This window comes from Oncorhynchus mykiss, chromosome 30, assembly GCF_057628025.1.
Source record: "Oncorhynchus mykiss isolate SJ-2025 chromosome 30, ASM5762802v1, whole genome shotgun sequence".
In the NCBI taxonomy this organism is placed as follows: Eukaryota; Metazoa; Chordata; class Actinopteri; order Salmoniformes; family Salmonidae; genus Oncorhynchus; species Oncorhynchus mykiss.
In genome coordinates, this window is record NC_143051.1 from 25893735 (window position 1) to 25921013 (window position 27279).

Here is a 27279-nt window from a genome sequence, read left to right on the forward strand (position 1 = left end):
TCATTTGTTAAAAAAGTGAGGGCCTGTTTGCGTAGCCAGACATCACATCCTGGATTAATGTGACTCTGTCCCAAGGTTCCTGATTGAGCATGTAAGCTACAGGGCATTCTGAGACATTGGGCTTGCTATGAAGGGTCTGAGGAATGGGTGGACTGCACAGGAGGTTGGTGGCCCCTTAATTGGGAAGACCGGGCTTGTAACTGCAGTGGAATGGTATGAAACCCATGGTTTCCCGTCTTCCCTCCACTGGCGGACTGGAACCAGAAATCGGCACTGGCATTTCTAACTGGTCCTTTTCCATAATCCGCCCCTCTTTTGAGAGACTTCGACTATTGTCCAGAAGGATAATTTAGTGCTAAAACCCAAGTGTTTGGGTTTAGTGTGGTGTGGGCCTAGCCTCAATCAATGGAAAGTTCCTCCCTGACTACATTGCAGATGCCTACCAGATCTTAAAATGCCTGGTTATGTATATAACAAATCAGCTAACCACATACAGCACTTGATGACGTGGCACACAACCACTGGTTGCAACGCTTAAGCATCTAGTTGGGCAGGCGCTACGGGATTGCCACAGCACCTGTTCTGATTTCCAAAAGCCAGAGATGAGAAATTATCAGGTGCCAATTCACACAAATTATATGGCTGCTTCTAGACAGGCAGCACAATTCTGCTCTTTTTCCACTAATTGGTTTAGACCAATCGCAACAGATTTTCAAATCGGATTGGTCAAGAGGCCAATTAGTGAAAAAATGAGCAGAATTGGGCTGCCTGTCTAAATGCAGCCAATGGCCTTAGGGTTCTAGGCCCATATTCCCAAAGCATCTCGGACTATAGAACAGCTTACCAATGGATCGGTTTTGCCTTTTAGATCAGTGCACTAGAGCCTTGTTCACACTGCAAGGCCTAATGCTCACATCTGTCTTTCAAAAAAAGTATGTATTTCACCTTTTTAACCAGGTAGGCTAGTTGACAAGTTCTCATTTACAACTGCGACCTGGCCAAGAAAGCAAAGCAGTGCGACACAAACAGGGTTACACATGGAATAATCAAACGCAGTCAACACAATAGAAAGTGTATATACAGTGTGCAAATGAGGTAAGGCAATAAATTGGCCATAGTGGCAAAATAATTACAATTTAGCAATTAAACACTGGAGTGATGTGCAGAAGATGAATGTGCAAGTAGAGCTACTGGGGAGCAAAAAATATATAACAGTATGGGGATGAGGTATTTACAGCTGAGCTATGTGCAGTGATCTGTGAGCTGCTCTGACAGCCAGTGCTTAAAGTTAGTGAGTTAGATATGAGTCTCCAGCTTCAGTGATTTTTGCAATAGGTTCCAGTCATTGGCATCAGAACTGGAAGGAAAGGTGACCAACGGAGGAATTGGCTTTGGGGATGACCAGGGAAATATACCTGCTGGAGCGCGTGCTACGGGTGGGTGCTGCTTTGTTGTTTTGGAATGCTGACTCTCCAAGCTAAGGTGACAAAGCCTACCATGGATGTTCCCAGTTACTTTGAATGTTAAAAATGATCGTGTTAGAACACTTAAACCCTCAAAGGACAATGAAACAATTTTCTGGCTTGCCACAGCAGTCAACTAGCTAGCTAGGTAGCTTTCTAGCACATTCAATAATTTGTCTAAGCAATACATGTTCTTGTCAACCGACTAACTAGCAAGCAACAAGATATGTACAATAGCAGTCTAAAAACCACGAGGGCAAATAGATCAAATTTGACCGTTAGACACAAGTCGCATGGCCAGGAATCAAATTTGTATCTGATTTCAAACCACCTTGGAAGGTCAGGTCCAGCACCAGACAAAAGCGGTCGCTTAGGGTCCCCGGACACTAGGGGGCCCCCGACCCAAAAAGGTTTATACACATATACAGTACAAGCCAAAAGATCAGACACACCTACTCTGCTAACCATGTGTATGTGACAAATAAAATTGGATTTGATTTGATTTGATTCAAGGGTTTTTCTTAATTTTTTACTATTTTCTACATTGTACAATAATAGTGAAGACATCAAACTATGAAATAACACATGGAATCATGTAGTAACCAAAAAGGTGTTAAACAAATCCAATTTATATTTATTCAAAGTAGCCACCCTTTGCCTTGATGACAGCGTTGCACACTCTTGGCATTCTCTCACTTAACTTCATGAGGTAGTCATCTGGAATGCATTTGAATTAACAGCTGTGCCTTTTTCAACTAAGGCAAGTCAGTTAAGAACAAAATCTTATTTTCAATGACGGCCTAGGAACACTGGGTTAACTGCCTTGTTCAGGGGCAGAACGACAGATTTTTACCTTATCAGCTCGGGGATTCGATCTTGCAACCTTTCGGTTACAAGACCAACGCTCTAACCACTAGGCTACCTGCTGCCTTGTTAAAACTTTGTTTGTGGAATTTCTTTCCTTCTTAATGCCTTTGAGCCAATCAGTTGTGTTGTGACATGGTAGGGGTGGTATACAGAAGATAGCCCAAATTGGTGAAAGACCAAGTCCATATTATGGCAAGAACAGCTCAAATAAGCAAAGAGAAAGGACAGTCCATCACTACTTTAAGACATGAAGGTCAGTCAATCTGGAAGATTTCAAGAACTTTTCTTCAAGTGCAGGTCGCAAAAACCATAAAGCGCTATGATGAAACTGGCTCTCTTGAGGACCGTCACAGGAAAGGAAGACCCAGAGTTACCTTTGCTGCAGAGGATAAGTTTATGCATGCGCAAACCAGCTGGCTGGTGTGTTTACAGACACTTTCAATCATTCCCTATCCCAGTCTGCTGTCCCCACATGCTTCAAGATGGCCTCCATGGTTCCTGTACCCAGGAAGGCAAAGATAACTGAACTAAATGACTACCGCCCCGTAGCACTCACTTCTGTCATCCTGAAGTGCTTTAACTTAAGAGACTAGTCAAGGATCATATCATTTCCACCTTCCGGCAACCATAGACCCACTTCAGTTTGCATACCGCCAAAACAGGTCCACAGACGATGCAATCGCCATCACACTGCACACTGCCCTATCCTATCTGGACAAGAGGAATACCTATTTAAGAATGCTGTTCATTGACTACAGCCCAGCATTCAACACCAAGGTACCCTCCAAGCTCATCGTCAAGCTGGGGGCCCTGGGCCTCAACCCCGCCCTGTGCAATTGAGTACTGGACTTTCCTGACGGGCCTCCCCCAGGTGGTGAACGTAAGAAACAACACCCCTACTTCGCTGGCCCTGAACACTGGGGCCCCACACGGGTGCGTGCACAGCCCCCATGTGTACTCCCTGTTCACCCACGACTGTGTGGCCATAGCACGCCTCCAACTCAACCATCAAGTTTGCAGACGACACAACAGTAGTGGGCTTGATTACCAACAACGACGAGACAGCCTACAGGGAGGAGGTGAGGGCACAGAGTGTGGTGTCAGGAAAACAACTTCTCACTCAACGTCAACAAAAAAAAGATGATCGTGGACTTCAGGAAACAGCTGAAGGAGCCCCCCCACCCCAACACCTACATTGAAGGGACACCAGTTGAGAAAGTGGAAATTTCCTCGGCATACACATCAATGACAAACTGAAATGGTCCACCCACACAGACAGTGTGGTGAAGAAGGCGCAACAGCGCCTCTTCAATCTCAGGAGGCTGAAGAAAAGTGGCTTGTCACCCAAAACCCTGACTAACTTTTACAGATCCACATTCGAGAGTATCCTGTCAGGATGTATCACAGCCTGGTACGGCAACTGCTTGCCCTCAACCGCAAGGCTCTCCAGAGGGTGGTGCGGTCTGCACAACGCATCACCGAGGACAAACTACCTGCCCACCATGACATCTATATCACCCGATGTCACAGGTAGGCAAAAAAAAGATCATCAAAGACAACAGCCACCCGAGCCACTGCCTGTTCACACCGCTACCATCCAGAAGGTGAGGTCAGTACAGGTGCATCGAAGCTGAGACAGAGAGACTGAAGAACAGCTTCTATCTCAAGGCCATCAGACTGCTAAACAGCAGTCACTAACTCAGAGAGGCTGCTGCCTACATGGAGACCCAATCACTGGCCACTTTAACAAATGGATCACTAGTCACTATAAACGATGCCACTTAATAATGTTTACATATCTTACAATACTCATATCATATTTATGTACTGTATTTTATACCATCTATTGCACCTTGCCTATGCCGCTTGGCCGTTGTTCATCCTTATATTTATATGTACATTTTCTCATTCACCCCTTTTAGATTTGTGTGTATTAGTTGAGGTTGTTGGGGAACTGTTAGATTACTTGTTAGATATTACTGCACTGTCGGAACCAGAAGCACAAGCATTTCGCTACACTCGCATTAACATTTGCTAACCATGTGTATGTGACAAATAAAATGTGATTTGATTTGAACATGCGTGCCAATTAAAGATCTTGACTAATCAGATGCAAGGCCAAATTAGGGCGTAATCCAGCCCAGGTGTGCAGCCTGGTTGGTTGTTAAAAGCTACCTCAGTTTTATCAATTGTAGCATAGCAGAGGCACGCTGTCCTCTAACCTACAGAGTCACATTAGTTGGTGGCATGGGACTCATGATGGCAAACACGCTCAGGTTATTGTTCAAGCAACTGGTTTGGTTTTTACTTGTGGAAAACTTCTTAATCTCTCCTGCTTTGTCATATACTTATAGCGCTGACACATGGCGAACACCGCAATTTGACAATCGTCCACGCTTTAAACAGCCTCCACTCCAACAAACAGTTTCAAGGCCAGTTCGAGTAGAAACTGTCGCTGTGACGTGCCATTCAGACTACATGGAGATAGTCGTGAAGGCTGATCTGTTTAAACTCGGTAATCTAATCGACGTGGATGACCTGCGACTTGGAGTTGAACAGTACCAAGACCAAGAGCCGTGTAGGGCTACAGCTTCAGCAGCCGGAGATGAGTACAGAATATTTGCAGCACTTTCGGACTGTGGAACCAAGTACATGGTAATATATATATTTTTTAAATTCACTAGTTGACTTCTTGAAACAACATTCTCTTAAATGCTGCTTTGTGACTCCACAGCTGAACGAAGACTCATTGATCTACGCAAACCTCCTCAGATATACACCCAGAACCACACCAGATGGCGTTATTCGAATGGCTGGTGCTGTAATCCCAATTGAGTGTCATTATGAAAGGTGAGTTTAGGCTATACTGTTGTATGACGGTCATAGGAATCCTGCGTTGACCTATTGGTGTATTTACCGGTCTGTACTTTCTGTTTCAGGAAGTACAGTTTGGACAGCTCTTCTCTCCAGCCGACCTGGATCCCTTTCACCGCCACAGTGTCTGCTGAAGACACCCTGCAGTTCTCATTGAAGTTTATGACAAGTGGGTATATAAATCCTGGGCTGCATTTCGCAGGGTACAATTTTGTTGACCATTCAGATAATAAATCAAAAGGATACAATGGTGCTCTCCCAGAAGCTTGGTAAAACCTGGGAATTGAATGTTCAGATATCAAATGTATTTATATAGCCCTTCTTACATCAGCCCTTCTTACATCAGCAAGCAATGTAGGTGTAGAAGCACAGTGGCTAGGAAACTCCCTAGAAAGGCTCTGAGGGGTGGCCAGTCCTCTTCTGGCTGTGCCGGGTGGAGATGTTCAAATGTTCATGCATGGTCAAATAATAATCACAGTAGTTGTCGAGGGTGCAACAGGTCAGCACCTCAGGAGTAAATGTCAGTTGGCTTTTCATAGCCGATCATTGAGAGTATCTCTACCGCTCCTGTTGTCTCGAGTTGAAAACAGCCGGTCTGGGACAGGTAGCACGTCCGGTGAACAGGTCAGGGTTCCATAGCCGCAGGCAGATATAAATGTACTATGTAGCACAAATGCCCCTCTGACATGCAAAATACAGAATCACATCAGACAACTGTTATTGGGGACACTTCTATCTGCAACGTTATACAGTTTGCCTCCTAAACATGGCCCTCATTTTAATCCATTATTAGATGCTCACTAGTTGAGCGCCTCTTGACAATATGTTCTGGCCGTGGTAGTTTTAATAGCGACTCGTGTTCGTACCTTTGAAACGCATCGCTTGCAGTACGGTCTTTCTTTACTGCCATTTCCTTTCCAGGTGACTGGCTCTATGAGCGGGGTTCTGGAGTCTACTTCCTGGGTGATCCCATCAACATTGAGGCGTCTGTCAGGGTTGCTCACCACACCAGGCTCAGGGTCTTTGTTAGCAGCTGCGTGGCCACACTGGACCCTGACAGCAACTCTGTCCCCAGATATGTCTTCATTGAGAGTGATGGGTAAGCAGGGGGGGGGGATGACTTAGAATTACTATTATCCGGCTGGCCCGTAGAGAACGATAGAAGATGCCATTTGAGGGCTTCCACCATTTTTATGGTTTCTTTGAGACGTCTTAATTGGTTATATTGGAAGATGCCCCAATATGTATTTTAATATCTCCCTCCAGGTGCTTGACGGATTCCCAGCTGCCTGGTTCCCGCTCTGGTTTCATGCGTAGAACCCAGGACAACAAGCTCGGGTTCCACATTGATGCCTTTAGGTTCTACCAGGAGGACAGGGCAGAGGTGAGGGCGGTATTTAATAAAAACAATGTTGTAGAGGCCATTATGGGTACTGTAGTTAAATTATTCTACAGTAACATAATTTACAGACATTATGTAGGCTACTGTGATTCTGCATCTTTGTTTTGCTTATCCTGTTTTTCACAGCTGTACATCACCTGCCACCTTATGGCAGTCCCTGTCATGGACCATGCAGAGCCTAGCAACAAGGCATGCTCCTTCATTGATGGCAGGTGGGATAAGTCACATTTCCTTAGCTACTGGGCTGTGACCTATTCACTGGAATAACCATAGCTTTTTAAAAAAGTGTGTGCTCTTGGTCCATGAGTAGATCTTTCATACATTTCAGATGGAGGTCTGCTGATGAGAATGATTTGCTATGTGGGCCTTGTCCAAGCCTGAGTAGACAGAAGGGGGTTGATCAAGCTCCAGCACAACGTCCCCTCAGTCCAAGACTAGGTGGTAGCCAACTTGAACCTCGTGTCTACCGCAACAAACCCCCAGCCTCTGGTGACAATTGGAGTATTGGGATGAAGGCCAAGAAAGGTGTATTTGACATCTTAATCCCTCTATTCCATCACCACCTTCTCAAAACACATTGCAGGGGCGGGACCTTCTCCAATATGGAAATTGGGGGAAGACTAATTGAGTGTCTTGACTGCAAATGTATGTGTTGTCCTTTTAGTATGGGACCAGGATACTACTTTGGGCCCCATGATTGTCCTCCCAAGTAAACAGAAGAGTACACCTCTATCTCCACGGACGAGTGGAGGTATCGATATACCTGGCTTCCCTGCCTCAACAGGGGACAGGAAGCCCGTATCACCTGGCAGTCTTTGGCGTGGCATGGACTTCAAGAGAGGTAATTTGACTCTGACATGGCATAATCTTATTCCTTATGTAGTGGACTACCTTTGAACAGGTAGTCTTGAGAACCCAACCCTAGGCAACAGCAGTGACTAGGGTCTGGTTTCAATGACTGACTCGTTTGGCAACTTCTCCCAACAAATCACGAGGCAGAACGTCATGATTTGAAACCAAATTTTGCAGGGAATACCTTTGCAGTGGTTTTAGTGAAGGTAGTTGAGGCGAACTAGCCACTTGCATAATGCACTCATTAAAAATAACTGATCTCCATCTTGCTAGCTACTATTTTGTATGTATTCAACCGGTTAAGGTAGTGACTTAGGCATCTATGCCAAACTCGCATTCTAGTACGTACAGAAGTGTAAAGCCAGTTTTTAAAATGTGTGGGAGGCAACCAGGATGTCTAGACTATTGCCCAGACCATGATGCACTGGTCAAAAGTAGTGCACTCTATAGGTCATCGGGTGCCACTTCGGACACCTGTCTTTTCCTATCCCTATAGGCTAGCAATTCTGCCAACACTAGCTGTGTTAATCTGTTACATTTAATTCCAGGACCTTATTTCGCCCAATCCCAAAATGAGGTTAGTCCCTTGGGCCCAAGGGTCGGACCCAACAACAAGCACGGTCTCGTTAGCTCTGCAACATATGATGGCTTCGTCAGGCAGAAAGAACTAATCGCCCAACGAGGTAATGACAGTACGTTACTGTTTTGAATGTATGATAATTGCATGTAGGCTCTGTGCTAAATCGTCTGTTCTCAGAGCTGGAGGCCACTCCAGACCCTGAGTTGATTCCTGCACCTGAGCCCATTGGAGACCTTGAGGTTACCACAGAGAAAGAGGGTCTGGGTGAAGAGGAGGATCAGTATGAGATTGGAACCTATTGAAAGGGTATGTATGGGATGATGGTACTGCTATTTTAGAGGGAAATAACCTGCACATGGCAAGCAGGTTAGCACTTATTGGGATGGCTCCGCAGAATGTTCACTAGCTGGCACAGCCACAAAGTAATAAAATATGATTTTTAAACATTAACCTCACTGCCAACCCTAATGCCTAACATTAAATTAAAAGCATACATTGTTACAATGTAGCCAATTTTGACTTTCCATCTGGCACATCTAGTGGAAATCGCTCGGTATTTTCCTGGAGGCAGAACTGTCTCAATAAATGTCAACCTGCACATGGCAATTGCCAGTATCACTTAAATATCTGCTTTTGATGTGGTTTCATAAAGAAGGGATATGTTCCCAGTCCACTATCCAATTTCTAGAATTGGAAGGCGCTGTTGTTGTGGGTGGCCCATAATAGACTTGCTCCAAGCAGCAGCAGACTCCAACTCACTGAGGTTGGTGCCGGTCCTGATGTCCCAGCACACAAGGAGGATGACCCTGCAACAAAGTGACATAAGCACCACATCTGCTCCTGGCGACGTCAACCAGGGACGGGACTACCACAACACTGAGACGATGCCTGTTAATCTCTCTGAAAAATAAATGATTTAATGCTACTTCGACTGACTTTCTGTCTTCACCATTATGCACTACATGCTAGAGTAATCTGAAATATTGCCTTCATTTGTTAAAAAAGTGAGGGCCTGTTTGCGTAGCCAGACATCACATCCTGGATTAATGTGACTCTGTCCCAAGGTTCCTGATTGAGCATGTAAGCTACAGGGCATTCTGAGACATTGGGCTTGCTATGAAGGGTCTGAGGAATGGGTGGACTGCACAGGAGGTTGGTGGCCCCTTAATTGGGAAGACCGGGCTTGTAACTGCAGTGGAATGGTATGAAACCCATGGTTTCCCGTCTTCCCTCCACTGGCGGACTGGAACCAGAAATCGGCACTGGCATTTCTAACTGGTCCTTTTCCATAATCCGCCCCTCTTTTGAGAGACTTCGACTATTGTCCAGAAGGATAATTTAGTGCTAAAACCCAAGTGTTTGGGTTTAGTGTGGTGTGGGCCTAGCCTCAATCAATGGAAAGTTCCTCCCTGACTACATTGCAGATGCCTACCAGATCTTAAAATGCCTGGTTATGTATATAACAAATCAGCTAACCACATACAGCACTTGATGACGTGGCACACAACCACTGGTTGCAACGCTTAAGCATCTAGTTGGGCAGGCGCTACGGGATTGCCACAGCACCTGTTCTGATTTCCAAAAGCCAGAGATGAGAAATTATCAGGTGCCAATTCACACAAATTATATGGCTGCTTCTAGACAGGCAGCACAATTCTGCTCTTTTTCCACTAATTGGTTTAGACCAATCGCAACAGATTTTCAAATCGGATTGGTCAAGAGGCCAATTAGTGAAAAAATGAGCAGAATTGGGCTGCCTGTCTAAATGCAGCCAATGGCCTTAGGGTTCTAGGCCCATATTCCCAAAGCATCTCGGACTATAGAACAGCTTACCAATGGATTGGTTTTGCCTTTTAGATCAGTGCACTAGAGCCTTGTTCACACTGCAAGGCCTAATGCTCACATCTGTCTTTCAAAAAAAGTATGTATTTCACCTTTTTAACCAGGTAGGCTAGTTGACAAGTTCTCATTTACAACTGCGACCTGGCCAAGAAAGCAAAGCAGTGCGACACAAACAGGGTTACACATGGAATAATCAAACGCAGTCAACACAATAGAAAGTGTATATACAGTGTGCAAATGAGGTAAGGCAATAAATTGGCCATAGTGGCAAAATAATTACAATTTAGCAATTAAACACTGGAGTGATGTGCAGAAGATGAATGTGCAAGTAGAGCTACTGGGGAGCAAAAAATATATAACAGTATGGGGATGAGGTATTTACAGCTGAGCTATGTGCAGTGATCTGTGAGCTGCTCTGACAGCCAGTGCTTAAAGTTAGTGAGGTAGATATGAGTCTCCAGCTTCAGTGATTTTTGCAATAGGTTCCAGTCATTGGCATCAGAACTGGAAGGAAAGGTGACCAACGGAGGAATTGGCTTTGGGGATGACCAGGGAAATATACCTGCTGGAGCGCGTGCTACGGGTGGGTGCTGCTTTGTTGTTTTGGAATGCTGACTCTCCAAGCTAAGGTGACAAAGCCTACCATGGATGTTCCCAGTTACTTTGAATGTTAAAAATGATCGTGTTAGAACACTTAAACCCTCAAAGGACAATGAAACAATTTTCTGGCTTGCCACAGCAGTCAACTAGCTAGCTAGGTAGCTTTCTAGCACATTCAATAATTTGTCTAAGCAATACATGTTCTTGTCAACCGACTAACTAGCAAGCAACAAGATATGTACAATAGCAGTCTAAAAACCACGAGGGCAAATAGATCAAATTTGACCGTTAGACACAAGTCGCATGGCCAGGAATCAAATTTGTATCTGATTTCAAACCACCTTGGAAGGTCAGGTCCAGCACCAGACAAAAGCGGTCGCTTAGGGTCCCCGGACACTAGGGGGCCCCCGACCCAAAAAGGTTTATACACATATACAGTACAAGCCAAAAGATCAGACACACCTACTCTGCTAACCATGTGTATGTGACAAATAAAATTTGATTTGATTTGATTTGATTCAAGGGTTTTTCTTAATTTTTTACTATTTTCTACATTGTACAATAATAGTGAAGACATCAAACTATGAAATAACACATGGAATCATGTAGTAACCAAAAAGGTGTTAAACAAATCCAATTTATATTTATTCAAAGTAGCCACCCTTTGCCTTGATGACAGCGTTGCACACTCTTGGCATTCTCTCACTTAACTTCATGAGGTAGTCATCTGGAATGCATTTGAATTAACAGCTGTGCCTTTTTCAACTAAGGCAAGTCAGTTAAGAACAAAATCTTATTTTCAATGACGGCCTAGGAACACTGGGTTAACTGCCTTGTTCAGGGGCAGAACGACAGATTTTTACCTTATCAGCTCGGGGATTCGATCTTGCAACCTTTCGGTTACAAGACCAACGCTCTAACCACTAGGCTACCTGCTGCCTTGTTAAAACTTTGTTTGTGGAATTTCTTTCCTTCTTAATGCCTTTGAGCCAATCAGTTGTGTTGTGACATGGTAGGGGTGGTATACAGAAGATAGCCCAAATTGGTGAAAGACCAAGTCCATATTATGGCAAGAACAGCTCAAATAAGCAAAGAGAAAGGACAGTCCATCACTACTTTAAGACATGAAGGTCAGTCAATCTGGAAGATTTCAAGAACTTTTCTTCAAGTGCAGGTCGCAAAAACCATAAAGCGCTATGATGAAACTGGCTCTCTTGAGGACCGTCACAGGAAAGGAAGACCCAGAGTTACCTTTGCTGCAGAGGATAAGTTTATGCATGCGCAAACCAGCTGGCTGGTGTGTTTACAGACACTTTCAATCATTCCCTATCCCAGTCTGCTGTCCCCACATGCTTCAAGATGGCCTCCATGGTTCCTGTACCCAGGAAGGCAAAGATAACTGAACTAAATGACTACCGCCCCGTAGCACTCACTTCTGTCATCCTGAAGTGCTTTAACTTAAGAGACTAGTCAAGGATCATATCATTTCCACCTTCCGGCAACCATAGACCCACTTCAGTTTGCATACCGCCAAAACAGGTCCACAGACGATGCAATCGCCATCACACTGCACACTGCCCTATCCTATCTGGACAAGAGGAATACCTATTTAAGAATGCTGTTCATTGACTACAGCCCAGCATTCAACACCAAGGTACCCTCCAAGCTCATCGTCAAGCTGGGGGCCCTGGGCCTCAACCCCGCCCTGTGCAATTGAGTACTGGACTTTCCTGACGGGCCTCCCCCAGGTGGTGAACGTAAGAAACAACACCCCTACTTCGCTGGCCCTGAACACTGGGGCCCCACACGGGTGCGTGCACAGCCCCCATGTGTACTCCCTGTTCACCCACGACTGTGTGGCCATAGCACGCCTCCAACTCAACCATCAAGTTTGCAGACGACACAACAGTAGTGGGCTTGATTACCAACAACGACGAGACAGCCTACAGGGAGGAGGTGAGGGCACAGAGTGTGGTGTCAGGAAAACAACTTCTCACTCAACGTCAACAAAAAAAAGATGATCGTGGACTTCAGGAAACAGCTGAAGGAGCCCCCCCACCCCAACACCTACATTGAAGGGACACCAGTTGAGAAAGTGGAAATTTCCTCGGCATACACATCAATGACAAACTGAAATGGTCCACCCACACAGACAGTGTGGTGAAGAAGGCGCAACAGCGCCTCTTCAATCTCAGGAGGCTGAAGAAAAGTGGCTTGTCACCCAAAACCCTGACTAACTTTTACAGATCCACATTCGAGAGTATCCTGTCAGGATGTATCACAGCCTGGTACGGCAACTGCTTGCCCTCAACCGCAAGGCTCTCCAGAGGGTGGTGCGGTCTGCACAACGCATCACCGAGGACAAACTACCTGCCCACCATGACATCTATATCACCCGATGTCACAGGTAGGCAAAAAAAAGATCATCAAAGACAACAGCCACCCGAGCCACTGCCTGTTCACACCGCTACCATCCAGAAGGTGAGGTCAGTACAGGTGCATCGAAGCTGAGACAGAGAGACTGAAGAACAGCTTCTATCTCAAGGCCATCAGACTGCTAAACAGCAGTCACTAACTCAGAGAGGCTGCTGCCTACATGGAGACCCAATCACTGGCCACTTTAACAAATGGATCACTAGTCACTATAAACGATGCCACTTAATAATGTTTACATATCTTACAATACTCATATCATATTTATGTACTGTATTTTATACCATCTATTGCACCTTGCCTATGCCGCTTGGCCGTTGTTCATCCTTATATTTATATGTACATTTTCTCATTCACCCCTTTTAGATTTGTGTGTATTAGTTGAGGTTGTTGGGGAACTGTTAGATTACTTGTTAGATATTACTGCACTGTCGGAACCAGAAGCACAAGCATTTCGCTACACTCGCATTAACATTTGCTAACCATGTGTATGTGACAAATAAAATGTGATTTGATTTGAACATGCGTGCCAATTAAAGATCTTGACTAATCAGATGCAAGGCCAAATTAGGGCGTAATCCAGCCCAGGTGTGCAGCCTGGTTGGTTGTTAAAAGCTACCTCAGTTTTATCAATTGTAGCATAGCAGAGGCACGCTGTCCTCTAACCTACAGAGTCACATTAGTTGGTGGCATAGGACTCATGATGGCAAACACGCTCAGGTTATTGTTCAAGCAACTGGTTTGGTTTTTACTTGTGGAAAACTTCTTAATCTCTCCTGCTTTGTCATATACTTATAGCGCTGACACATGGCGAACACCGCAATTTGACAATCGTCCACGCTTTAAACAGCCTCCACTCCAACAAACAGTTTCAAGGCCAGTTCGAGTAGAAACTGTCGCTGTGACGTGCCATTCAGACTACATGGAGATAGTCGTGAAGGCTGATCTGTTTAAACTCGGTAATCTAATCGACGTGGATGACCTGCGACTTGGAGTTGAACAGTACCAAGACCAAGAGCCGTGTAGGGCTACAGCTTCAGCAGCCGGAGATGAGTACAGAATATTTGCAGCACTTTCGGACTGTGGAACCAAGTACATGGTAATATATATATTTTTTAAATTCACTAGTTGACTTCTTGAAACAACCTTCTCTTAAATGCTGCTTTGTGACTCCACAGCTGAACGAAGACTCATTGATCTACGCAAACCTCCTCAGATATACACCCAGAACCACACCAGATGGCGTTATTCGAATGGCTGGTGCTGTAATCCCAATTGAGTGTCATTATGAAAGGTGAGTTTAGGCTATACTGTTGTATGACGGTCATAGGAATCCTGCGTTGACCTATTGGTGTATTTACCGGTCTGTACTTTCTGTTTCAGGAAGTACAGTTTGGACAGCTCTTCTCTCCAGCCGACCTGGATCCCTTTCACCGCCACAGTGTCTGCTGAAGACACCCTGCAGTTCTCATTGAAGTTTATGACAAGTGGGTATATAAATCCTGGGCTGCATTTCGCAGGGTACAATTTTGTTGACCATTCAGATAATAAATCAAAAGGATACAATGGTGCTCTCCCAGAAGCTTGGTAAAACCTGGGAATTGAATGTTCAGATATCAAATGTATTTATATAGCCCTTCTTACATCAGCCCTTCTTACATCAGCAAGCAATGTAGGTGTAGAAGCACAGTGGCTAGGAAACTCCCTAGAAAGGCTCTGAGGGGTGGCCAGTCCTCTTCTGGCTGTGCCGGGTGGAGATGTTCAAATGTTCATGCATGGTCAAATAATAATCACAGTAGTTGTCGAGGGTGCAACAGGTCAGCACCTCAGGAGTAAATGTCAGTTGGCTTTTCATAGCCGATCATTGAGAGTATCTCTACCGCTCCTGTTGTCTCGAGTTGAAAACAGCCGGTCTGGGACAGGTAGCACGTCCGGTGAACAGGTCAGGGTTCCATAGCCGCAGGCAGATATAAATGTACTATGTAGCACAAATGCCCCTCTGACATGCAAAATACAGAATCACATCAGACAACTGTTATTGGGGACACTTCTATCTGCAACGTTATACAGTTTGCCTCCTAAACATGGCCCTCATTTTAATCCATTATTAGATGCTCACTAGTTGAGCGCCTCTTGACAATATGTTCTGGCCGTGGTAGTTTTAATAGCGACTCGTGTTCGTACCTTTGAAACGCATCGCTTGCAGTACGGTCTTTCTTTACTGCCATTTCCTTTCCAGGTGACTGGCTCTATGAGCGGGGTTCTGGAGTCTACTTCCTGGGTGATCCCATCAACATTGAGGCGTCTGTCAGGGTTGCTCACCACACCAGGCTCAGGGTCTTTGTTAGCAGCTGCGTGGCCACACTGGACCCTGACAGCAACTCTGTCCCCAGATATGTCTTCATTGAGAGTGATGGGTAAGCAGGGGGGGGGGATGACTTAGAATTACTATTATCCGGCTGGCCCGTAGAGAACGATAGAAGATGCCATTTGAGGGCTTCCACCATTTTTATGGTTTCTTTGAGACGTCTTAATTGGTTATATTGGAAGATGCCCCAATATGTATTTTAATATCTCCCTCCAGGTGCTTGACGGATTCCCAGCTGCCTGGTTCCCGCTCTGGTTTCATGCGTAGAACCCAGGACAACAAGCTCGGGTTCCACATTGATGCCTTTAGGTTCTACCAGGAGGACAGGGCAGAGGTGAGGGCGGTATTTAATAAAAACAATGTTGTAGAGGCCATTATGGGTACTGTAGTTAAATTATTCTACAGTAACATAATTTACAGACATTATGTAGGCTACTGTGATTCTGCATCTTTGTTTTGCTTATCCTGTTTTTCACAGCTGTACATCACCTGCCACCTTATGGCAGTCCCTGTCATGGACCATGCAGAGCCTAGCAACAAGGCATGCTCCTTCATTGATGGCAGGTGGGATAAGTCACATTTCCTTAGCTACTGGGCTGTGACCTATTCACTGGAATAACCATAGCTTTTTAAAAAAGTGTGTGCTCTTGGTCCATGAGTAGATCTTTCATACATTTCAGATGGAGGTCTGCTGATGAGAATGATTTGCTATGTGGGCCTTGTCCAAGCCTGAGTAGACAGAAGGGGGTTGATCAAGCTCCAGCACAACGTCCCCTCAGTCCAAGACTAGGTGGTAGCCAACTTGAACCTCGTGTCTACCGCAACAAACCCCCAGCCTCTGGTGACAATTGGAGTATTGGGATGAAGGCCAAGAAAGGTGTATTTGACATCTTAATCCCTCTATTCCATCACCACCTTCTCAAAACACATTGCAGGGGCGGGACCTTCTCCAATATGGAAATTGGGGGAAGACTAATTGAGTGTCTTGACTGCAAATGTATGTGTTGTCCTTTTAGTATGGGACCAGGATACTACTTTGGGCCCCATGATTGTCCTCCCAAGTAAACAGAAGAGTACACCTCTATCTCCACGGACGAGTGGAGGTATCGATATACCTGGCTTCCCTGCCTCAACAGGGGACAGGAAGCCCGTATCACCTGGCAGTCTTTGGCGTGGCATGGACTTCAAGAGAGGTAATTTGACTCTGACATGGCATAATCTTATTCCTTATGTAGTGGACTACCTTTGAACAGGTAGTCTTGAGAACCCAACCCTAGGCAACAGCAGTGACTAGGGTCTGGTTTCAATGACTGACTCGTTTGGCAACTTCTCCCAACAAATCACGAGGCAGAACGTCATGATTTGAAACCAAATTTTGCAGGGAATACCTTTGCAGTGGTTTTAGTGAAGGTAGTTGAGGCGAACTAGCCACTTGCATAATGCACTCATTAAAAATAACTGATCTCCATCTTGCTAGCTACTATTTTGTATGTATTCAACCGGTTAAGGTAGTGACTTAGGCATCTATGCCAAACTCGCATTCTAGTACGTACAGAAGTGTAAAGCCAGTTTTTAAAATGTGTGGGAGGCAACCAGGATGTCTAGACTATTGCCCAGACCATGATGCACTGGTCAAAAGTAGTGCACTCTATAGGTCATCGGGTGCCACTTCGGACACCTGTCTTTTCCTATCCCTATAGGCTAGCAATTCTGCCAACACTAGCTGTGTTAATCTGTTACATTTAATTCCAGGACCTTATTTCGCCCAATCCCAAAATGAGGTTAGTCCCTTGGGCCCAAGGGTCGGACCCAACAACAAGCACGGTCTCGTTAGCTCTGCAACATATGATGGCTTCGTCAGGCAGAAAGAACTAATCGCCCAACGAGGTAATGACAGTACGTTACTGTTTTGAATGTATGATAATTGCATGTAGGCTCTGTGCTAAATCGTCTGTTCTCAGAGCTGGAGGCCACTCCAGACCCTGAGTTGATTCCTGCACCTGAGCCCATTGGAGACCTTGAGGTTACCACAGAGAAAGAGGGTCTGGGTGAAGAGGAGGATCAGTATGAGATTGGAACCTATTGAAAGGGTATGTATGGGATGATGGTACTGCTATTTTAGAGGGAAATAACCTGCACATGGCAAGCAGGTTAGCACTTATTGGGATGGCTCCGCAGAATGTTCACTAGCTGGCACAGCCACAAAGTAATAAAATATGATTTTTAAACATTAACCTCACTGCCAACCCTAATGCCTAACATTAAATTAAAAGCATACATTGTTACAATGTAGCCAATTTTGACTTTCCATCTGGCACATCTAGTGGAAATCGCTCGGTATTTTCCTGGAGGCAGAACTGTCTCAAATGTCAACCTGCACATGGCAATTGCCAGTATCACTTAAATATCTGCTTTTGATGTGGTTTCATAAAGAAGGGATATGTTCCCAGTCCACTATCCAATTTCTAGAATTGGAAGGCGCTGTTGTTGTGGGTGGCCCATAATAGACTTGCTCCAAGCAGCAGCAGACTCCAACTCACTGAGGTTGGTGCCGGTCCTGATGTCCCAGCACACAAGGAGGATGACCCTGCAACAAAGTGACATAAGCACCACATCTGCTCCTGGCGACGTCAACCAGGGACGGGACTACCACAACACTGAGACGATGCCTGTTAATCTCTCTGAAAAATAAATGATTTAATGCTACTTCGACTGACTTTCTGTCTTCACCATTATGCACTACATGCTAGAGTAATCTGAAATATTGCCTTCATTTGTTAAAAAAGTGAGGGCCTGTTGCTTCCAACTGACATTTCCTAGTTTAGTCTTTGGTCTATTGGTGTTTGCGTAGCCAGACATCACATCCTGGATTAATGTGACTCTGTCCCAAGGTTCCTGATTGAGCATGTAAGCTACAGGGCATTCTGAGACATTGGGCTTGCTATGAAGGGTCTGAGGAATGGGTGGACTGCACAGGAGGTTGGTGGCCCCTTAATTGGGAAGACCGGGCTTGTAACTGCAGTGGAATGGTATGAAACCCATGGTTTCCCGTCTTCCCTCCACTGGCGGACTGGAACCAGAAATCGGCACTGGCATTTCTAACTGGTCCTTTTCCATAATCCGCCCCTCTTTTGAGAGACTTCGACTATTGTCCAGAAGGATAATTTAGTGCTAAAACCCAAGTGTTTGGGTTTAGTGTGGTGTGGGCCTAGCCTCAATCAATGGAAAGTTCCTCCCTGACTACATTGCAGATGCCTACCAGATCTTAAAATGCCTGGTTATGTATATAACAAATCAGCTAACCACATACAGCACTTGATGACGTGGCACACAACCACTGGTTGCAACGCTTAAGCATCTAGTTGGGCAGGCGCTACGGGATTGCCACAGCACCTGTTCTGATTTCCAAAAGCCAGAGATGAGAAATTATCAGGTGCCAATTCACACAAATTATATGGCTGCTTCTAGACAGGCAGCACAATTCTGCTCTTTTTCCACTAATTGGTTTAGACCAATCGCAACAGATTTTCAAATCGGATTGGTCAAGAGGCCAATTAGTGAAAAAATGAGCAGAATTGGGCTGCCTGTCTAAATGCAGCCAATGGCCTTAGGGTTCTAGGCCCATATTCCCAAAGCATCTCGGACTATAGAACAGCTTACCAATGGATCGGTTTTGCCTTTTAGATCAGTGCACTAGAGCCTTGTTCACACTGCAAGGCCTAATGCTCACATCTGTCTTTCAAAAAAAGTATGTATTTCACCTTTTTAACCAGGTAGGCTAGTTGACAAGTTCTCATTTACAACTGCGACCTGGCCAAGAAAGCAAAGCAGTGCGACACAAACAGGGTTACACATGGAATAATCAAACGCAGTCAACACAATAGAAAGTGTATATACAGTGTGCAAATGAGGTAAGGCAATAAATTGGCCATAGTGGCAAAATAATTACAATTTAGCAATTAAACACTGGAGTGATGTGCAGAAGATGAATGTGCAAGTAGAGCTACTGGGGAGCAAAAAATATATAACAGTATGGGGATGAGGTATTTACAGCTGAGCTATGTGCAGTGATCTGTGAGCTGCTCTGACAGCCAGTGCTTAAAGTTAGTGAGGTAGATATGAGTCTCCAGCTTCAGTGATTTTTGCAATAGGTTCCAGTCATTGGCATCAGAACTGGAAGGAAAGGTGACCAACGGAGGAATTGGCTTTGGGGGTGACCAGTGAAATATACCTGCTGGAGCGCGTGCTACGGGTGGGTGCTGCTTTGTTGTTTTGGAATGCTGACTCTCCAAGCTAAGGTGACAAAGCCTACCATGGATGTTCCCAGTTACTTTGAATGTTAAAAATTATCGTGTTAGAACACTTAAACCCTCAAAGGACAATGAAACAATTTTCTGGCTCGCCACAGCAGTCAACTAGCTAGCTAGGTAGCTTTCTAGCACATTAAATAATTTGTCTAAGCAATACATGTTCTTGTCAACCGACTAACTAGCAAGCAACAAGATATGTACAATAGCAGTCTAAAAACCACGAGGGCAAATAGATCAAATTTGACCGTTAGACACAAGTCGCATGGCCAGGAATCAAATTTGTATCTGATTTCAAACCACCTTGGAAGGTCAGGTCCAGCACCAGACAAAAGCGGTCGCTTAGGGTCCCCGGACACTAGGGGGCCCCCGACCCAAAAAGGTTTATACACATATACAGTACCAGCCAAAAGTTCAGACACACCTACTCATTCAAGGGTTTTTCTTAATTTTTTACTATTTTCTACATTGTACAATAATAGTGAAGACATCAAACTATGAAATAATACATGGAATCATGTAGTAACCAAAAAGGTGTTAAACAAATCCAATTTATATTTATTCAAAGTAGCCACCCTTTGCCTTGATGACAGCGTTGTACACTCTTGGCATTCTCTCACTTAACTTCATGAGGTAGTCATCTGGAATGCATTTGAATTAACAGCTGTGCCTTTTTCAACTAGGCAAGTCAGTTAAGAACAAAATCTTACTTTCAATGACGGCCTAGGAACACTGGGTTAACTGCCTTGTTCAGGGGCAGAACGACAGATTTTTACCTTATCAGCTCGGGGATTCGATCTTGCAACCTTTCGGTTACAAGTCCAACGCTCTAACCACTAGGCTACCTGCTGCCTTGTTGAAACTTTGTTTGTGGAATTTCTTTCCTTCTTAATGCCTTTGAGCCAATCACTTGTGTTGTGACATGGTAGGGGTGGTATACAGAAGATAGCCCAAATTGGTGAAAGACCAAGTCCATATTATGGCAAGAACAGCTCAAATAAGCAAAGAGAAAGGACAGTCCATCACTACTTTAAGACATGAAGGTCAGTCAATCTGGAAGATTTCAAAAACTTTGAACATTTCAAGTGCGGTCGCAAAAACAATAAAGCGCTATGATGAAACTGTCTCTCATGAGGACCGTCACAGGAAAGGAAGACCCAGAGTTACCTTTGCTGCAGAGGATAAGTTTATTAGACTTACCAGCCTTAGAAATTGCAGACCAAATAAATGCTTCACAGAGTTCAAGTAACAGACACATCTCAACATCAACTGTTCAGAGGAGACTGTGTGAATCAGGCCTTCATGGTCGAATTGCTGCAAAGAAACCACTACAAAAGGACACCAATAAGAATAAGAGACTTGCTTGGGCCATGAAACACTAGCAATAGTCCAAATTGGAGATTTTTGGTTCCAACTGCCGCTTCTTTGTCAGACACAGAGTAGGTGAACGGAAAATCTCCACGTGTGGTTCCAACCATGAAGCATGGAGGAGGAGGTGTGATGGTGCTTTGCTGGTGACACTGTAGGTGATTTATTTCGAATTCAAGGCACACTTAACCAGCCTGACTACCACAGCACTCTGCAGCAATAAGACATCCCATCTGGTTTGCGCTCAGTGGGACTATCATTTGTTTTTCAACAGGGCAATGACCCAACACACCTCCAGGCTGTGTAATGGCTATTTGACCAAGAAGGACAGTGATGAAGTGCTGCATCAGATGACCTGGCCTCAACAATCACCTGACCTCAACCCAATTGAGATGGTTTGGGATGAGTTGGACCGCAGAGTGAAGGAAAAGCAGCCAACAAGTGCTCAGCATACGAGGGAACTACTTCAGGATTTCCTCAAGAAAAAGCATCCAGGTGAAGCTGGTTGAGAAAATGCCAAGAGTGTGCAAAGCTGTCATCAAGGCAAAGGGTGGCTACTTTGAAGAATCTAAAATCTAAAATATTTAATGCTGACCAGCAAATGTGCATTGTAAATGTGCATTGTAAAGCTCTGAGTAATTAACAGTTTTTTGGCCCAATTTGGTGAAAGCGCCGAAGTCTACAGAAAGATTTGGTTTCCCCTCGCTGCATATTGCTATAACATATGATTTGTAAGCTGATGTGTAAAATACCTATCCAGGAGTTTTAAGATCTGAAATGTATCAGCGACGTCTGGGCAGAGGAACGCGGCCAACAAGAATGCGTTTCTCTGATGGTGTCGACAGAGATGGTCGGCTCGCTTCGAGTCCTTAGGAAACTAGACAGTATTTTTTTTTTAATGTATTATTTCTTACCCCAGGAAGTCTTAAGTCTTATTACATGCAGCCGGGTAGAACTACTGGATGTAAGCGCGACGCCAACTTACCAACATTACGACCAGGAATATGACTTTCCCGAAGTGTGGTTGTGGTCCTCTGTTTGGACCACCACCCAGGACAATGGATCTGATCCCAGAAGCTGACCCAAGACAAAGGCGCCGCAGAAAGGGCAGACGGAGCGGCCTACAGGTCAGGCTCAGTAAACGTGCAAATCGCCCACCGCTCCCGAGTATACTACCTGCCAATGTTCAGTGTCTTGACAACAAAGTAGACAAATTTGAGAAAGGGTTGCCTTTCAGAAAGAGATCCGAGATGGTAACATTCTTTGTTTCATGGAAACATGGCTCTCTCGGGATATGTTGTCGGAATCGGTTCAGCCACCGGACTTCTCCATGCATCGCGCCGACAGAGATTAACACCTCTCTGGGAAGAGGAAGGGCGGGGGTGTATGCTTCATGATTAACGACTCATGGTGTAATCATAACAACATACAGCAACTCAAGTCCTTCTGCTCACCCAACCTAGAATACCTCACAATCAAATGCCAGCCAAATTACCTTCCAAGAGAATTCTCGTCAGCTATCTTCACAACTGTGTACATTCCCCCTCAAGCAGACACCAAGATGGCCCTGAAGGAACTTCACTGAACTCTATGTAAACTGGAAACCATATATCGTGAGGCTGCATTTATTGTAGCTGGGATTAACAAAGCCAATTTGAGAACAAGGCTACCTAAATTCTATCAGCATATTGATTGCACTTTGCACGGGGGTAATACACTCCACCACTGCCACTCTAACTTCCGCGATGCATACAAAGCCCTCCCTCAGGCAAATCCAACCACGACGCCATCATGCTCCTATCGTCTTATAGGCAGAAACTCAAACAGGATGTACCAGTGACAAGAACTATTCAACGCAGGTCTGACCAATCAAAATCCATGCTTCAAGATTGTTTTGATCACGCGGACTGGGATATGTTCCAGTCAGGCTCAGAGAAAAACATCGACCTTTACGATGACTCGGTGAGTGAATTTATAAGGAAGTGCATTGATGATGTTGGACCCACTGTGACTATTAAAATCTACCCTAACCAGAAACCGTGGATGGATGGCGACATTCGCGCAAAACTGAAAGCACAAACCATCGCATTTAACCATGGAAAAAGGTCTGGGAATTTGGCTGAATATAAACAGTGTAGTTATTCCCTCCGCAAGGCAATCAAACAAGCGAAATGCCGGTACAGGGACAAAGTGGAGTCCCAATTCAACGGCTCAGACACAACACGTATGTGGCAGGGTCTACAGGAAATCATGAACTGCAAAAAGAAAACCAGCCACGTCACGGACAACGACGTCACACTTCCAGACAAACTAAACACCTTCTTTGCCCGATTTGAGGATAATATAGTGCCACCGCCGCAAGCCGCTAACAAGAACTGCGGCGCCCCTCTTCTTCTCCGTGTCTGACGTGAGTAAAACATTTAAACGTGTTAACCCTCGCAGGGCTGCTGGCCCAGACGGAATACCTAGCCGCGTCCTCAGAGCATGCGCAGACCAGCTGGCTGGTGTGTTTACAGACACTTTCAATCATTCCCTATCCCAGTCTGCTGTCCCCACATGCTTCAAGATGGCCTCCATGGTTCCTTTCCCCAGGAAGGCAAAGATAACTGAACTAAATGACTACCGCCCCGTAGCACTCACTTCTGTCATCCTGAAGTGCTTTAAGAGACTAGTCAAGGATCATATCATTTCCACCTTCCGGCAACCCTAGACCCACTTCAATTTGCATACCCCCCAAACAGGTCCACAGACGATGCAATCGCCATCACACTGCACACTGCCCTATCCCGTCTGGTCAAGAGGAATACCTATTTAAGAATGCTGTTCGTTGACTACAGCTCAGCATTCAACACCATAGTACTCTCCAAGCTCACCGTCAAGCTGGAGGCCCTGGGTCTCAACCCCACCCTGTGCAGCAGGCTCCTGAACTTCCTTACGGGCCACCACCAGGTGATGAAGGTAGGAAGCAACACTTCCACTTCGCTGATCCTCAATACTGGGGCCGTACAAGTGTGTTCAGCCCCCTCCTGTCCTCCCTGTTCACCCATGACTGCGTGGCCACACACGCCTCCAATTCAATTATCAAGTTGCAGACGACACAACAGTAGTAGGCTTGATTACCAACAATGACGAGACAGCCCACAGGGAGGAGTTGAGGGCTCTGGGAGTGTCGTGCCAGGAAAATAACCTCTCACTCAACGTCAACAAAACAAAAAAAAGAGATGATCGTGGACTTCAGGAAACAGCTGAGGGAGCACCCCCCTATCCACATCAACGGGACTGCAGTGGAGAAAGTGGAACGCTTCACTGACAAACTGAAATGGTCCACTCACATAGACAGTGTGGTGAAGTAGGCGCAACAGCACCTCTTCAACTTCAGGAGGCTGAAGAAATGTGTCTTGGCCCTTAAAACCCTCACAAACCTTTACTGATGCACAATCGAGAGCGTCCTGTCGGGCTGTATCACAACCTGGTATGGCAACTGAACCGTCCGCAACCTCAGGGCTCTCCAGAGGGTGGTACGGTCTGCCCAACGCATCACTGGGGGCAAACTACCTGCCCTCCAGGACACCTACAGCACCCGATGTCACAGGAAGGCCAAAAAGATTATCAAGGACAACAACCACCTGAGCCACTGCCTGTTCACCATGCTATCATCCAGAAGGTGAGGTCAGTACAGGTGCATCAAAGCTGGGACCGAGAGACTGAACAACAGCTGCTATCTCAAGGCCATCAGACTGTTAAATAGCCATCAATCGTACATTAGCGGCTGCTGCCTATATTCATAGACATGAAATCACTGGCCACTTTAATAAATGTAACACTAGTCATTTGAATAATGTTTACATATTTTGCATTACTCATATGTACACTACCGTTCAAAAGTTTGGGTTCACTTAGAAATGTCCTTGTTTTCCATCAAAACATACATGAAATGAGTTGCAAAATGAATAGGAAATATAGTCAAGATGTTGACAAGGTGATAAATAATAATTTTTAATTGAAATAATAATTGTGTCCTTCAAACTTTGCTTTCATCAAAGAATCCTACATTTGCAGTAATTACAGCTTTGCAGACCTTGGCATTCTAGTTGTCAATTTGTTGAGGTAATCTGAAGAGATTCTACCCCATGCATCCTGAAGCACCTCCCACAAGTTGGATTTACTTGATGGGCACTTCTTACGGTCAATCTACTCCCACAACATCTCAATAGGGTTGAGATCCGGTGACTGTGCTGGCCACTCCATTATAGACAGAATACCAGCTGACTGCTACTTCCCTAAATCATTTTTGCATAGTTTGGAGCTGTGCTTTAGGTCTTTGTCCTGTTGTAGGAGGAAATTGGCTCCAATTGAGCGCCGTCAACAGGGTATGGCATGACATTGCAAAATGGAGTGATAGCCTTCCTCAAGATCCGTTCCTCAAGATCCCTTTTACCCTGTACAAATCTCCCACTTTACCACCACCAAAGCACCCCCAGCCCATCACATTGCCTCCACCATGCTTGACAGATGGCATCAAGCACTCCTCCAGCATCTTTACATTTTTTTCTGCATCTCACAAATGTTCTTCTTTGGGATCCGAACACCTCAAACTTAGATTTGTCTGTCCATAACACTTTTTTCCAATCTTCCTCTATCCAGTGTCTGTGTTCTTTTGCCCATCTTAATATTTTATTCTTATTGGCCAGTCTGAGACATGGCTTTTTCTTTGCAACTCTACCTAGAAGGCCAGCATCTCGGAGTCACCTCTTCACTGTTGACGTTGAGACTGGTGTTTTCCATGTACTATTTAATGAAGCTGCCAGTTTAGGACCTGTGAGGCATCTGTTTCTCAAACTAGACACTCTAATGTACTTGTCCTCTTGCTCAGTTGTGCACTGGGGTCTCCCACTCCTCTTTCTATTCTGGTTAGAGCCAGTTTGAGCTGTTCTGTAAAGGGAGTAGTACACAGCGTTGAACGAGATCTTCCGTTTCTTGGTAATTTCTCGCATGGAATAGCCTTCATTTCTCAGAACAAGAATAGACTGACGAGTTTCAGAAGAGAGTTCTTTGTTTCTGGTCATTTCCAGCCTTTAATCAAACCCACAAATGCTGCGGCTCCAGATACTCAACTAGTCTAATGGGCAGTTTTATTGCATCAGCACAACAGTTTTCAGCAGGTTTTTTTTAATGATCAATTAGCTTCTTAGCTAACACAACGTGCCATTGGAACACAGGAGTGATGGTTGCTGATAATGGGCCCCTGTAAACCTATGTAGATGTTCCATTAAAAAAATCTGCAATTTTCAGCTACAATAATCATTTACAACATTAACACTGTCTACACATGTATTTTTGATCAATTTGATGTTATTTGCTTTTCTTTCAAAAACAAGGAAATTTCTAACTGACCCCAAACTTTTGAACGGTAGTGTATATACTGTACTCTATTCTATTCCACTGTGTCTTAGCCTATGCCGCTCTGACATTGCTCGTCCATATATTTCTATATTCTTAATTACATTCCTTTACTTAGATTTCTGTGTATTGGGTATATGTTGTGAAATTGTTAAATATTACTTGTTAGATATTATTGCACTGTTGGAGCTAGAAACACAGGCATTTCACTACACCCGCAATAAAATCTAAACATGTGTATGTGACCAATAACACTTGATTTTATTTGTTTTTCAACAGGACAACAACCAAACACACCTCCAGGCTGTGCAAGGGCTATTTGACCAAGGAGAGTGATTGATTGCTGCATCAGATGATCTGGCCTCCACAATCACCCAACCTCAACACAATTTAGATGGTTTTGGATGAGTTGAACCGCAGAGTGAAGGAAAAGCAGCCAACAAGTGGTCAGCATATGTGGGAACTCCTTCAAGACTGCTGGAAAATCATTCCAGGTGAAGCTGGTTGAGAGAATGTCAAGAGTGTGCAATGCTGTTATCAAGGCAAAGGGTGGCTACTTCGAAGAATCTCAAATATAAAATAGATTTTGATTTGTTTAACACTTTTTTGGTTACTACATGATTCCATATTTCACAATGTTGATGTCTTCAATATTATTCTACAATAAAGAAAATAGAACAAATAAAGAAAAATCCTTCAATGAGGAGGTGTGTCCAAACTTTTGACTGATACTGTATATCTTTTTTGGGGAACTTAGTCAGACTCTCAATTTACTGTTGAGAGTTAGAATAGTAGAATACAGAAAGTGCAAGTTTGAAATTTGTTTATGCATCAGCAGTTTTTATCTAGTTTTGTCAGTCGCTGACAGTCACTCAATTAGCCATGTCTGCAATTAAAATTGATTGGTAAATTAGTCTCGGCAG

At 44.7% G+C, this 27279-nt stretch overlaps 2 protein-coding genes across 10 annotated transcripts; both read left to right on the forward strand.

Moving 5' to 3' along the window:
* The first annotated feature begins 4513 nt into the window (after positions 1-4513).
* LOC149970244 (zona pellucida sperm-binding protein 3-like) lies at positions 4514-8963 on the forward strand. Of its 5 annotated transcripts, none has more exons than XM_090227911.1 (11): positions 4514-4985; positions 5065-5180; positions 5270-5373; positions 6126-6303; positions 6471-6588; positions 6733-6818; positions 6935-7131; positions 7271-7447; positions 8007-8141; positions 8216-8344; positions 8708-8963. In XM_090227911.1, the coding sequence occupies exons 1-10, from the start codon at positions 4578-4580 to the stop codon at positions 8338-8340; spliced, it is 1644 nt and encodes a 547-aa protein (XP_090084037.1). In that variant the 5' UTR covers positions 4514-4577; the 3' UTR covers positions 8341-8344; positions 8708-8963. The 5 variants fall into 5 exon arrangements, with proteins under 5 accessions (XP_090084037.1, XP_090084038.1, XP_090084039.1 ...); XM_090227912.1 differs by having other exon boundaries at positions 8765-8963; XM_090227913.1 differs by having other exon boundaries at positions 8780-8855.
* A 4633-nt stretch (positions 8964-13596) lies between these two features.
* LOC118946516 (zona pellucida sperm-binding protein 3) lies at positions 13597-17987 on the forward strand. 5 transcript variants are annotated; one of them, XM_090227916.1, is made up of 11 exons: positions 13597-14012; positions 14092-14207; positions 14297-14400; positions 15153-15330; positions 15498-15615; positions 15760-15845; positions 15962-16158; positions 16298-16474; positions 17034-17168; positions 17243-17371; positions 17732-17987. In XM_090227916.1, the coding sequence occupies exons 1-10, from the start codon at positions 13614-13616 to the stop codon at positions 17365-17367; spliced, it is 1635 nt and encodes a 544-aa protein (XP_090084042.1). In that variant the 5' UTR covers positions 13597-13613; the 3' UTR covers positions 17368-17371; positions 17732-17987. The 5 variants fall into 5 exon arrangements, with proteins under 5 accessions (XP_090084042.1, XP_090084043.1, XP_090084045.1 ...); XM_090227917.1 differs by having other exon boundaries at positions 17789-17987; XM_090227919.1 differs by having other exon boundaries at positions 17804-17879.
* Positions 17988-27279: the final 9292 nt, after the last annotated feature.